General features: G+C 44.8%; 1 protein-coding gene and 1 long non-coding RNA gene across 2 annotated transcripts in view; one reads left to right on the top strand and one right to left on the bottom strand.

Annotated features, from left to right (window-relative positions):
* The window catches only part of DNAJC18 (DnaJ heat shock protein family (Hsp40) member C18), a 21,890-nt gene extending 8,250 nt beyond the window's left edge, over positions 1-13,640 (top strand). Inside the window, exons 4-8 of the mRNA XM_037061610.1 lie at positions 1,458-1,643; positions 2,318-2,427; positions 4,389-4,498; positions 6,367-6,539; positions 11,418-13,640. Coding sequence (XP_036917505.1) covers positions 1,458-1,643; positions 2,318-2,427; positions 4,389-4,498; positions 6,367-6,539; positions 11,418-11,542 — 704 coding nt within the window. The 3' untranslated portion in view covers positions 11,543-13,640. The remainder of the gene's footprint in view (positions 1-1,457; positions 1,644-2,317; positions 2,428-4,388; positions 4,499-6,366; positions 6,540-11,417) is intronic.
* On the bottom strand, positions 7,602-9,894 carry LOC118997782 (uncharacterized). Its single transcript, XR_005068723.1, has 3 exons — positions 9,831-9,894; positions 9,539-9,732; positions 7,602-7,775 (listed from the first exon to the last, which is right to left on the bottom strand). It is a non-coding gene; the product is annotated as an uncharacterized LOC118997782 (long non-coding RNA).

Here is a 13,640-nt window from a genome sequence, read left to right as displayed (position 1 = left end):
CCCTCCCTCTTTCTCTCACTCTGTCTAAAATCAGTAAACATATCCTTGGGTAAGGATTAAATTTTAAAAAATATTTTGGACCCAACACACAAATAAAATCTGACATAAGAGCTTCACCCTCAGTGAAGTCATTGATTCAGACAAGAATTATCAATACTAAAACCATTGGGTGATCGTTGATTGTTGAATAGGATATTTACATGGTGTTAAAGTATCACCCCACAGAATACTTATTGATTACAATAATGGGGGAGATTCCTTTATAATGGAGGTGCCTAGCTGTCACTTTAATCAAGTGATCCAACATTACCAATATTGAAACAACCTTACATAATGTGGTATAGTATGTTGCCAAAATGTTTCGCCTGAATATAATATTGAAGAAACAATAAAAATATGGGACATTCTACAAAAAACACTGAACCACTCTTCAAAAATTTTAATATAATATAAAGCAAAAAAGTTGGAGAGACTATTCTAGATTAAAAGAAACTAAAGAGCCCTGGCTGGTGTGGCTCAGTGGATTGAGCACTGGCCTGTGAACCAAAAGGTTGATGGTTCAAATCCCAGACAGGGCACATGCCTGGGTTGCCAGCTAGGTCTTCAGTTGAAGGTGTACGAGAGCCAACTGATCAATGTTTCTCTCTCACATTGATGTTTTTCTCCCTAGCCCTCTTTATAAAAATAAATAAATAAGATATTATAAATAAATAAAAGAAACTAAAAGGATATGAAACCAAATGAAAAATATATGATAAACCTTGACTGGGTGATAATTAATGTTCATTTTCTTAGCCGTCATAATGATGTAGGAGAAGGTCTTTTATTTATTTATTTTTAGAGAGAGGAAAAGGGAGGAAGAAAAAAAGGGAAAGAAACATCAATGTATGGTTGCCTCTCACGCGCCCCTTCCTGGGGACCTGGCCTGCAACCCAGGCATGTGCCCTGACTGGGAATTGAACCGGCGACACTTTGGTTCACAGGCGGGTACTCTCTCTACTGAGCCACACCAGCCAGAGTTCTAAAGACCATTTTCTAAAGGAAGCTGGAAAAGACTGTGGTGAGTGAGGACTTTGCTTCTAGCCAAACATTAATTTTACTGATTATTTTCTTCAGAAAATTGTTTCTAAATTTCAAATTGGAACACCACTACTTACGTATGAACTATTCCCAACCATAAACTATTGCTCTCAAGTGAAATAAGAACACATTTTTATGAATGAAAGCAGTAGTTCTTAGTTTATCTGGAGTCCAGTGTTGTTTCTGGCTTTTCTAACTAGATCATGGAAAATTTCAAGGGCAAGCACTTTGGTGAATTTTCTAAGCCCAAGCACCTCCCTAGGTCCCTGTGAAGCTGCCCCGCACCAGTCAGCTCCGGGCTCTGCATTGCTGCTACTGTGATCACCTTCAGCTTCAGCCAAGACTGTGGACTCAGGTGCTTTTTTGTTTGTTTGCAGCAATAGGAAATGCCTTTGCAGTGCTTAGCAATCCTGACAAGAGACTCCGTTATGATGAATATGGAGATGAACAGGTGACTTTCACTGCCCCTCGAGCCAGACCTTATAATTATTACAGGGATTTCGAAGCTGACATCACTCCAGAAGAGCTATTCAATGTCTTCTTTGGAGGACAATTTCCTACAGGTTAGTATCCCAGAATTGCCATGAAAAAAAAAATAGAGAGAGTATGGTGAAAACAGCAAGAATTTGGAATCAGGTGAACTTGGATTTGAGGCAAGTCTCCAGACTCCAACTCTGCGTGATTCTAACTAAATCACTTAGTCTCTCTTATTCTGTTTCTTCTCCTGAAAAATGGGGTTAATAATACCTACCTCACAGGGCTGCTGTGAGGAGTAGATATTTTAAGTACTTTATAAATTAGTAGCAAAATGCCTATTACTATTATTGCAAAATAGAGATAAAAGTTAGAAAAGCATCCTCAGCAAGTTGGAAATTGGGATAATTAAATGCCTAGGAAGTCAGGTGAATTTCATGTGTTGCTATTAGAGATTCTGATTTGGGCAAGGAAGCAAATATAGGTATGTCAGACAGGACTCATGGCCCGAATGCTTCCTTTAATTGCCTTTTACGGTTCTATCACTCACTGGTTACAAAGGACTATTTAAACAAAGGCAGAGAGCTCAGCACATTCCATCTCCAGCTAGTTCATTTGGTTTGCCTATTGTCTTATTTTTCTGCTGGGAGAGATAGGACAATATTCTACCTTCAGAGAACCTAATTGGGAGGAAGAACCTTGGGGAAAGCAAGGAAGGAGTGTTTACCACACCCCATACTAAGGGTTTTTCTTTCTTTTCCAGGAAATATTCATATGTTTTCCAACGTGACAGATGATGCCCACTATTACCACCGGCGGCACCGACATGAGAGGATGCAGACACGGAAGGAGGAGGAAGAAGATAAACCTCAGGTACGTGGGAAGGACAGGTGAGATGCTGCTCGTAAACATTTGTACTGAGCTGGCCTTTATGGTATATGATCCCGGGTGTTAGAAGTTCAAAGCGAAGTTTGTTACTGAAATGTGCTTTAGGGAAGCAGAGGCTGTGGTAAGAAGACCTGGATAGTTGGCCCAAATAGAACAGAAGAGTAACCACTCTTTAGTGGCTGTCTCAGGAAATCATTTCCCCTGTGGGGTACCTTGACCAAGGTATTCTTGACTGCAGAAAATAAGAACCCGCCCTGGCTGGTGTAGCTCAGTGGATTGAGCGCGGGCCTGTAAAGCAGATGATCACGGTTCGATTCCCTGTCAGGGCACAAGCCTGGGTTGCAGGCCAGTTCCCTGCAGGGGACACATGAGAGGCAACTATACATTTCTCTCCCTCTCTCCTTCCCTTCCCCTCTAAAGATAAATAAATAAAATTTTTAAAAAAAGAAAATAAGAACCCCCCTTCACCCTGGCCGGTGTGCCTCATTGGCTGGGTATCATCCATTGGCTGGGTATCGTCCAAAGGTTGTAGGTTTGATTTCTGGTCAGGGCACACGCCTGGGTTGTGGGCCTGGTCCCCAGCTGGGGCTCGTGCAAGAGGAGGCAACTGCTTGATGCTTCTCTCCCTCTTTCTCCCTCCCTTCCCCTCTCTCTAAAAATAAATAAAAAAAATCTTTAACCTTCAAAATATTTAAAACTAAAGGGAAGGTTTAAGGTAAGGGATCAAAGGGGTTTCATGAAGCTCAAGGGTGGGGAGCACAGCTCAACCTCATGACAGATGGAAACCAGGAATGTGTGCTGCCGGGCACCCACACAACTGGGCTCCAAGACTAGCTGAGACCAGATTGTCTCCAGTTTCCCCACCACTTTTCATCTGCTGTGTTCTCTCTAGTCAGCCTGGCTTGTTCTACTTACCCTTATAAATGGCCAGACCCCAGTGCTGAGAGTATGTGTCCTTTATTCAAGTGACTGCCTAGCAGTAAATAATGTTGAATCACAATCCCAAATTCCTAGGAGGGGGAAGAATGTGATTATCCCTGCTAGGGTTAGACATCCCCCAGTCTGTTCAGCTGTGGCCGAGGCAACAAAGTTATATAGTATTGGGCAATACTAACAAGGCCCCATGGGAGTCAGTCTGGGCAGACCCACCCTGAGGTATCTGCTTCACTGGTCTTAGAAAAGGGAAATGCGCCCTGACTGGTGTAGCTCAGTGGATTGAGCGCGGACCTGCAAAGCAGACGATCGCGGTTCCATTCCCAGTCAGGGCACATGCTTGGGTTGCAGGCCAGTTCCCTGCAGGCCAACTCCCAGCAGGGGACGCACGAAAGGCAACCATACATTGATGTTTCTCTCCCTCTCTCCTTCCCTTCCCCTGGAAAGATAAATAAATAAAATATTTTTTAAAAAAAAGAAAAGGGAAATGCAGGAGAATTACTATGTGTCAGTCAGATTGTGGGTGGGCCTCCTTTAACTTTCTCAGCNAGACCTGCGAAGCAGACGATCGCGGTTCCATTCCCAGTCAGGGCACATGCTTGGGTTGCAGGCCAGTTCCCTGCAGGCCAACTCCCAGCAGGGGACGCACAAAAGGCAACCATACATTGATGTTTCTCTCCCTCTCTCCTTCCCTTCCCCTCGAAAGATAAATAAATAAAATATTTAAAAAAAGAAAGAAAAGGGAAATGCAGGAGAATTACTATGTGTCAGTCAGATTGTGGGTGGGCCTCCTTTAACTTTCTCAGCAAAAAGAACAGAGAGTTCTGGGTGGGCCTCCTTTAACTTTCTCAGCAAAAAGAACAGAGAGTTCTCAGCAAAGCACAGCCTTCTCCCAAAAGCCTTGGGCTTTGTGCAATGCACTGCTAATTATTTTTTCTTTGGGAAAACAATCCTACTTCCTATAAGCTTTATATTGATGAAGAACACTTACACCAGATTTTTTTCTTTTTCAGACTACATATTCTGCATTTATCCAGTTACTTCCAGTTCTTGTGATTGTGATTATATCTGTCATTACTCAGCTGCTAGCTACTAATCCCCCATATAGTCTGTTCTACAAATCGTAAGTCAAATATTTATAAATCTTAACAATCTGAATGGTGAAAGACTTGAAGTTTTTTCCTGTAAATAACTAATATTCTGTTTTAAACATGGTTTTGTGTTTAAAGCCAACGGCTGGATAATAATAGTGCATAGATTCAAAAATACTGTAGGCAGTTTTCTGAGCACTCAGGACGTGGATTGTTTTGTTCTACAGCGACATCATCTGGTCAGTTGCAGAACAACAACAACGATTTCTGAAAGAGTAATAGAAAGTAACTCCAGGTTCAGATGAAATCCTTATCATGCCATGTTCACGTTAGAAAAGATCTGTTGAGCTTGTGATAGGATTGCTGGACTCCTGTGGGTCTGGGAACACAGTAACTGAGATCCACTGATTTTAAATTTAAGATCTTGCAAGAATAGGACATTTATTTATAAGGCTATATAATCAAACCATACTTACCACATTTCTTTGCTTTTGCTGAAAATATAGAAATGCAGTGTAATGCTTGTATTGCATGAAGATTATGAGCTCTGATAGGATTTTTAAAATTTCTTCATTAATTATTTCAATGAACTCAATTCTCAAAGTTGGTCCCCAGACCATCAGCATCAACTGGCAACACGTTAGAAACTCAGACTCTTAGGCCTCGCTCTCTATTTACTGAACCAGAAGCTCTAAGGGTAAGAGCCAGCCGTCTGCATTTGAACAAGCACTCCAGGTTATTACTGGTCTCTGCTAAAGTTCAAAAATCATTATTTAAAAAAATTAATAATGAGAAAATGAGCCATTACTTATTATTATAGCTTAGTGGACAAAAACCTTAAAACATGCAGTCCATGGGGCGATACCTAGGAGGAAGAGTGTTTGCTGGTGGCCACTGTAGACTGGAAACTGTCCTTCTAAGTCAATACCTTCATTTCACAGAGAGGAAATCTGAGACTCACAGATAGATCATTGCTATTAGATCACACTGTTAGGCCTGAAACCCTCACTTCCCGACTTCCCATGTTTCTCCATGTGCTGCTGCCTCCTTTCCTGTCAGGCCAGTGGGGCAATCAGGAAACTGCTAACGGTTTCCCAGAGGGAGGTGGGAGTGGTCATGGCCTGAGCTCTTGGACACTCAGCAAGTTCCCGAAGTAGAGAGATCAAAGGAGGAGGCTGAGAAAAGGTCAAGTGTGGCTCATTTGAGATAGAATTTGTCCAGTTTGAGTAAACTCAGCTTGCATTTTGCACATTGCTGCTACATTATTTTACCTTGAATTCTAGTTCCCTTCTATACTTTTTCATGGTTAGAATTTAGTTAACCCAGACCTGTCAATGTTTCTAAGCACCAGATAGCATTGGAGACCTTAGACCCACAGAAGTAGCCCAGAAGCATCATTGGAATCTTGGGTCGGAGTCTTTTCTGTGGTTGCATTTCTCACTTAGCAGCTATGTGTGAAGAACTCTGTATTGTGTCCTGCTGATTGATGCTGAGTGGGTGTAAGCTAATTGCTTATTTGTACATAGTTTACTGTGACAATCAGTTTATTCAGCCAGCATTTACCAATAGCCTGCTCGTTTGCACCAGGTACTACACAATATCCAAATTGATTTTTGGACATTAGCATTCTACTTTTAGCATAGAATGCAGTATAAGAGAGAGGAATCTTTTAAGAGAATTCAGCTGAGGCTGAATCCACAGCATGAAGATGCTCATGGACGAGCAATAATGACATTACACGAACTACTTTGCTAGGGAAATTACCAACGTTAGGTGCCTTAGACCATGTCTACCTCTGCCCTGTGCAGAGGTCATTGTGATCCTGATGTCTGTGAGGCCAGTGCTGAGTGAGGTGGCCAAATATAACAAGCTTACCTAAGCCTCTCTCTCCCTGTTTTAGGACCTTGGGCTATACCATTTCTAGAGAAACCCAGAACCTGCAGGTGCCTTACTTTGTGGATAAAAACTTTGACAAGGTCTACAGGGGAGCATCTCTGCGTGAGCTGGAGAAGACGATAGAGAAGGATTACATTGATTACATCCAGACGAGTTGCTGGAAGGAGAAACAACAAAGTAAGATGCTCTGAAAGAGCTTTCACTGGGGGCCATGCTTCCAACCCGAGGCACCCCCAGCGTCCTGATCAGTCTTCTCTCCTTGTTTGAGCTGCACGAGTTTAAGTGAACAGAGACAGGATGGAGGCCCATTCGGGCTTCTATAAAAAAAAGGGACGTCTATTGACGGGACACATGTGGCCAGGACTTGGAAGTCTTAGGAACTTAGGCGGGCAGCACTAGACGCCTGTCTATCCTTCTGTCCCTGAGCCTCTACCTCTCTCTGCCCATCTGCCTGCCTCTCCGCTCTCCACGTGTGCCTTCCTTTGCCTCTTCAGGCTCTCCTCCTACATAGCCTTGTCTTCTACGGTCACTCTTCCGACATCTCCAGTCCCACCAGTCATTGGCCCCTTTTTCTTTTATCACAAGCTTCCTCTGTAAGTTCTCACTGCTAGTTGATTTGGTCCAATTTCTGAATTCCAGCCACATTCCTGAGAGGGAAATCTGTTTGATCCAGCCTAACTTTTTGAGCTAGAACAAAGGTCTATAGGTTTTTGTTATTGAGACACATGGCCCTCCCTCCCTCTCCTGTCGGCTGTGGACACACAGAGCAAAAGTTACCCTCCCTGGGTGAGCCCCTTCAGTGAGAGTAGGCGTGGGCAGGCCTGTCACTGTTCCCCTCTGTGGAGACAGTTTGGGCAACAGCACCATCCACTTGGCTTACAGCTCCAGTGACTATTAATGGGGAGTGCTGGTAGCAAGCGTAGCCCTGTTTCTCAGCCAACAGGTTCAGTTTTTATCCCACTTGACTTACACACACACACACACACACACACACACACACACATGGTTAGTAACTTTCGTATAAAACTTGGCTTTGGTTAATTTTTTAAAAGCAAAGTCTAACTCGTTTTTTAAAAACCTTAGTACTGGGTATTATTAAACATCTGAAAGTGTCTGATAAAATTAGCTCTTCAGTCACAGTGCTGCTAAGCCCTAGCTGACCCATCATGCATCCCAGCCCCACCCCCAGTTAATCTCTCCTTCCTGTGTGTTCGAGCACTTTGCTCCTCCTGGTAACACAGAGCTGCTCTCACAGCGCTAGTCTTCAGTAGGTACCTGTCAGTCTCTGCGCTGGACTGTGGGCTCTGAGGACAAGAACCATGTCTTACGAATTTTGTGTCACCAGCACCTGGCCCAATCCTCGTTTCAGAACAGGTGATCAACAAATGTCTTTGGAAGAGAAGAGTCTCAGGACTGGAAAACAGTGGAAATGCTGAGGATTAGGACTCACAGAACAGGGCTAGTGTCCTAACCCCGGTCCTAAGGGACCTTGCCTCTGCCCTCCACATCCATGGGGCAAAGCCCAGCTGAACCCTCAGCTGCGTTTAGGAGCGTGGTAGGCAATGACTCTGGGGCGTAGGGGGAATTAAGCAAGAGGAGAAAGTTGCTTTTTTATTGAAAAGTCTGAGGGTTTAGGAAGTATCCTACAAGTTTCCAAAAATGAGGAAAGAATTTGGATCAACATAAAGGCCTCAGACTGAAAGGCCATGTATTTGTAGACCCAAATTCAGTGTGCCCTGAAGGTCCCTCCTTGTTTTGGGCCCTGGGAGGGTTTTGAATTTGTTGCTTTCTACAAGAACTGGATAAAAATCTGCATTTGACATTCTGCAGACACACACCCACCCGCACACATACCCCAGCTGGAACTCCCCAAGGAGCTCATAATAAGGATTGTACCTACGGTGGCCTCTAGGGCACCTACAGTTTGCCCTCACCCCCACAAGGCCTAGTTTTGGGGATTTTGCACTCGAGGCATAAATAAAAATCCAGTGAGTAAACATGATGCATGTACCCACAAGTTCTAACCAGGGTTATCAGCACAAACCCCTTAAAAATCTATTTCTGGCATTTAAGGATGGCGGTGACTGTCCGTAGCCCCCACACAACCCAGATGCCATTTGAGAACAAGCAGCATCTGCCCTCCGGATCCAGCAGCAAGTGCAGCCAACAAGGTTAAATTTAGCACTTGGAGGTGGTAAAAATAAACCCACTTGAGAACAAAGTTCACTCTTGGCAAAATACCGAATGGAAACTGGTTTTAGCAAAGTTACCCATTGTCTTTTTTAATCTTTTGTTCATTTCTTTTCTCTGCTCTCCCTTAGAATGCTTAATCTGAGTGAATTCACTCTGAGTAATTATTTACTATGAACACTAATTGCGCTGTTTTCTCCTTCACAGCTGTGTCTAGAAAATAAACCTGATGCCAGGGGAAGTGGCCATGCCCCTGGGCTGGGATGGGCAAAGTAACAGGCAGGAGCTGCACCCCCGCCACCCCACCCACACACCCAGCCCAGCTGAGCTGAGCCCAGCTCCTTGCCCTGTCTGGTGGAGGGCCTCTTCTTTCCATGCCCTGGAGCAGGGGAGCAGAGTGGGTCGGAGCTTAGGCTCTGCAACGGGGGTAAATGAACTTCTTGCTAGAGAGGTTTTATGGATTATAGAAGATGGAATGGGTGCTTAGCACAGTGTCTGGCACGTAGTAAGTGCCTCGCTCCTGGTGGAGTTTGGGCCTTGACTGGCCTTGCTAGACTGGATGCGGCACTGTCTCATTAGGCTGCATCACAAGGGTGGCTGGGATCTGCTGGGGTTTTCCACTGTCAAGATTCTGATCTGGGTTTTTGCAGAGTGGTCTCAGGAGAGGTTCTGGGACTTGCTTGACACCTTAGCAACTTGTGTGAGTAGGTTTACCTTGAAGGCTCAATGCTCTGCCCACCTATTATACTGGCATTCAGGGTAAGGTAAACCTTTTACAAACAAGAAAAGATGTTCTCCTGATCCTGTCCCTCGAAAAGATTTTTTTTCTCTTAGAAGTTATTGAATGTTAACTGAACCTGTCAAGCATAACAAATTCACTGAGTTGACCTTTTGTTTCATTGAAAGGCAGTTTGGAGAGAAGTTTCTCTAAGCGTGGTGGGGGGGGTTTGGGACGTGGGTGTTTTTTGTTTTTTTTTATCACTAACCTTGTGCAAAGTCGTTGCTCTGGGGCAGGGGTCTCAAGCTCTGAAACTCAGCTTTAATGAACTTTATGAAAAGCAATGTGACGTTTTAAGAAAAGCATTCACATATGCGTAGTTATCTTTCACCAGCTTGTTACCGTAGTCTTCAATGTAGAAAATAGTATGAATCAATAGCCTTGACATTTTCTGGAATGAGACTTCAAGCAATGAGACATTTAGATAAGCTTAGTAAGCAAAAAAAAACTAAGGAAATCAAAAATAAAAAGATGAGAAGGAAGAGGAGAAAAATACCTACAGAAATCATTGCAAGGAAAAGCAAGGCCACAGAACCTGTTCCATACACTGGCGTAATTGTGATTCCAGAGGACGAAAGGGACAGACTGACTTTATAGAGGCCTCCTGAACAGCTTTCCCATAAGCCAAAGGAGCCAGAGAAATATGAGTTAATGCTGCCCTCTGGGCAGGACGTAGGAGCGGAGGGCTTTCATTTGGGTGCAGCACATGTTCCTCCATGAAGCCCATCACCTGCAAGGAGACCATGCCAAGGCAAGCTCTGGCTAGCAGGCACTGCAGGCACCCGCATCAAGGGAAGAAAGCACATTGTTCTGAAGCCTAGGAGACTCGTGCTTGCCAAGCAACTGCTGAGCTAGGCCCCAGGCTCTGAGCCCTCATTGTAGGGGGAGGGTTTTCATGCATACCCACCCCTCACCCTGGAGTCCTGCCCTTAATCTGCACTTTGGGCCTTACTTGGTGTAAATAGAATCATTGTGAGCAGAAATGCCAGACGGTGTTTTGTGTTGATAGAAGCTTATTCAGAAACCAATGCCCATTGTTCCCCCTGTCTAAGTATTAATTCCTGTTTCCAGGAAGTTCACTGATTAATCAGACAGGTGTCTCTGGTTCCACCAAGAAAAACAAAATCTGTCAGCAAGATGATTAAGAATGGATAGCATATTTCCAAATGATTAAAATAGCATTTTCACAGGCATGATCCTTTAAACATTGCGTAGCCGCCTGCTGTCGGAGGCTTTCAGAAGCCACGAAGGCCATCCAGGCATGCCATCCTGTTAGTACACAGCATGTCTCCAGAGGTGCTTTTCAGGCCTCTCCTCCCAAGACTGTGTCCAGAACTTTACGAAAGAATAAAGAATAGAGGCTGCTAACTACTGTTGAGTTGGGGAAGACTGCGGAGATTATATTCTGGTTAAAAATAGAATGACCTTCTCCACCATTAAGAGAAAATGAAGTTCATTTAGTCAAGGAGACAACGGTCACCAGGCCCAGATGATTTCACTTTTACAAGGAGCCCAGCTACCTCTGGCCTTTGAGTTAGAGACCCCACATGTGGGGAGGGAATGAAGGAAGCCTCCGGCACCCTGGCCTTCTGTAGAAGGCCTTCCCACCAGAAGTAGGCTCTGTGTCAGTGAGTGAGTATGAGTAATGATCCAGCAGCCCAAGGGAAAGAGTGAAGCAGCTGTCTTTGTTTCAGATGACAGGAACAGGCGATTGGAGTCTGTTCTCTCCCAACTGCCATGTGAATACCATTCGTAGGAAGACTGCGAAACGGTCTCCTCTTACTGCACACATGCAGGCTTCCTAAGTCTGGTGCCAAATGTTGTATTGATAAGAACTGAGTCTGGTGCTTTTATAATACAGCAGAGATACTGGAGGACTCTAGGACCACAGGTGCCCTTTAATCCTTAGCACCTGGTGGAGGATAGCTGCCTGACACGTGTTTCTTGAATAAGTGAGTGTTTCTTAAATTTAATAGAAAGAGAAAACATTAAATAAAGTAAAAGGAACTTTGATTTCAGAACTATTCGAAATGGCGCGAAGGAGCTCAAGTGTTTTTGATGACTTGGTTACCTCTTTTATCTTTCAGAGTCGGAGTTGACAAATTTGGCAGGATTATACAGAGATGAACGTCTGAAAGAGAAAGCAGAGTCGCTGAAACTTGAAAACTGTGAAAAACTTTCCAAACTTATTGGCCTACGCAGAGGGGGCTGAGAGGATGATAGTTCTATGCAGGGTCGGGGTTTTGCTACTAGTTATTTATGTTCCTAACTCCATTTGATAATACAGAACTAGGAAATGATGAACACTTTACCATTTGCTAACGTTGGTGGGCTGAGTTAAAGGCACTTGAACGTGGAGCCAGACTTACCACAGAATCCTTCCTGAGGATTGGCTCCAGGGGCCAAAAACAGTTCGTCTAAGTTGAATTAATGGCACCACGTTGGATTCAGCCTTCCTGCCCCACACCCGCCGGGCCTCTAGGAGTGTAGTTCAGGGCATCCCACAGCAGATGCAAGTCTTCTTCCTTCCCTTCCTCACTAACCGGTCATTCCTAGGCACAGCCAAAGCAGCTTAATATTAGTCGTTTACAAAGTGCACCAAGAATTATACCTCTCTCTACATGAGAGTCATCGTCTTACCCAGGGCTCAGCCTTTGGAACGTGTTCCTACTCATATTTCCATTTCCTAAGGGGAATGTGGAGAAACATAAACTATTATAGTCAATAGTATTCTATTTGTCTAATCTCTATTCAGAATTATTAGCAAAATGCCTGATTTGAGTTTCTTCTTCTACTTCCCTAACTCTCTGTCTCTCTTCAGAGGGTTCCAGAAATTAAAAGCAATAGAGTGAAACAGTTCAATGGAAGTAGGGGCCGGGGGGGAAGGTAAAAGGCAACACGTTGTCTACACTTCTCAGTCCGTCACAGTGCCCAGAGAATGTCCTTTTTGCCACATCACGGGAACTGGGTCCCTGCCCCCCAACAGAGGTACAGTGGTCAGACCGAAGGGGAGCTGGCACTGCCAGCTGACTGGACTACTTGCTCATGCCTAGAAAAAGGAGGGGAGACCTTCTTTCCATGGTCATGGGGGTCTGGTGCTGGCCCCAGCAGTCTCTTTGTCCAACCCAGTGCCCTGCAGTCCGTGGTAAGAACTGTTTTTTCACCTAGTCAACATTTATTGAGTGCCTAGCATGAAGCGGGGGCTCTCACATGCATTTTCTTACTTTCATCTCTGCACAGCTCTGTGAAGTGGACATGTTATCTTTATTTTTGTAAATGAGAATACTGGCCCAGAGAGGATGGATGGTTGGCCTGGGTCACACAAGTGATAGTGGCAGAGCTACATGGTAGTGGGATTATCGAGTAGAAAGTGAAACATCATCCCAATTTCTCAGGTGATTCTAGCCAGATTGGTAAAGCAGAATCTTCCCCCAGAATGCTCCTGTCCCCCCAGACCCTGTGACCCTGCATCCTTTCTCTGGCAGTCCTTCATCCATCAGGACACCTTTCCTCCAGTCATCAGGAACAAAGACTCTATACCAACTTAGTATATGGAATGAAAGGTCCCTCAAAGGCAGGCAGCCCTCCCCCTGGTGACAAGGAAGGGGTAGACTGCTGCCCAGGCCACGTGGTTCTGGGCCTTCCTGCAGACGCAAGTCCCCAGACTGAGCTGTCTAGATCATCAGGAATCTGAACCTGGAAGGGTCAGTAGGCGGCTGCAGTCAACACTCATTTTCCTCAGCATGGGAGAAAAGTCCATCCCTGCTGGATGGAGATTCAACATGAAAGCTGATTTCCAGAGTGGAGTTTCTCCTTTCTGATGCCCGGCCATGACTCAGACAGATGTGTTTGGCATGGTTCATGTTCCGAAGGGTAAGGAGATGCCTCCAGAGGTAAAGAGTGGGGCGCTAGTAGCTGCTGGGACAGCTGCTCAGCTGTGGGGGGGGCAGCTCCAGCTCCGGATTTTGTGTCTGACTGTGTCTGTCCTCCTGGGCTTGGGGGGCTTTCTTGATTCCCTCCGAATGACTGAAGGGATTTACAGGGTAAAAGGTGCCTGTGAGCCCAACGGGCTTATGGAAAGTTTTCCTGTGCACACAGAAATCAGCGTTCTCTTCAACCCCAACCCCTGCCAGAAAGTGGGCCATAACTAAACTGACTTGACAGGCTAAAACAGACCCTGCTCTCCGTGCCCATGAAGCGCAGTCACACATTTTATGGATTTCATGGCAGACATTAGTCATCCGTGATGGGACCACATAGAGGCAACACTAACTCCAATAAACGTCAGGCCTATCATCTGTTTTTATAAT

This window comes from Sturnira hondurensis, unplaced genomic scaffold, assembly GCF_014824575.4.
Source record: "Sturnira hondurensis isolate 20B ecotype Veracruz unplaced genomic scaffold, ASM1482457v3 Scaffold0001120, whole genome shotgun sequence".
NCBI lineage: Eukaryota > Metazoa > Chordata > Mammalia > Chiroptera > Phyllostomidae > Sturnira > Sturnira hondurensis.
This window is presented reverse-complemented; position numbering and strand designations above follow the sequence as displayed.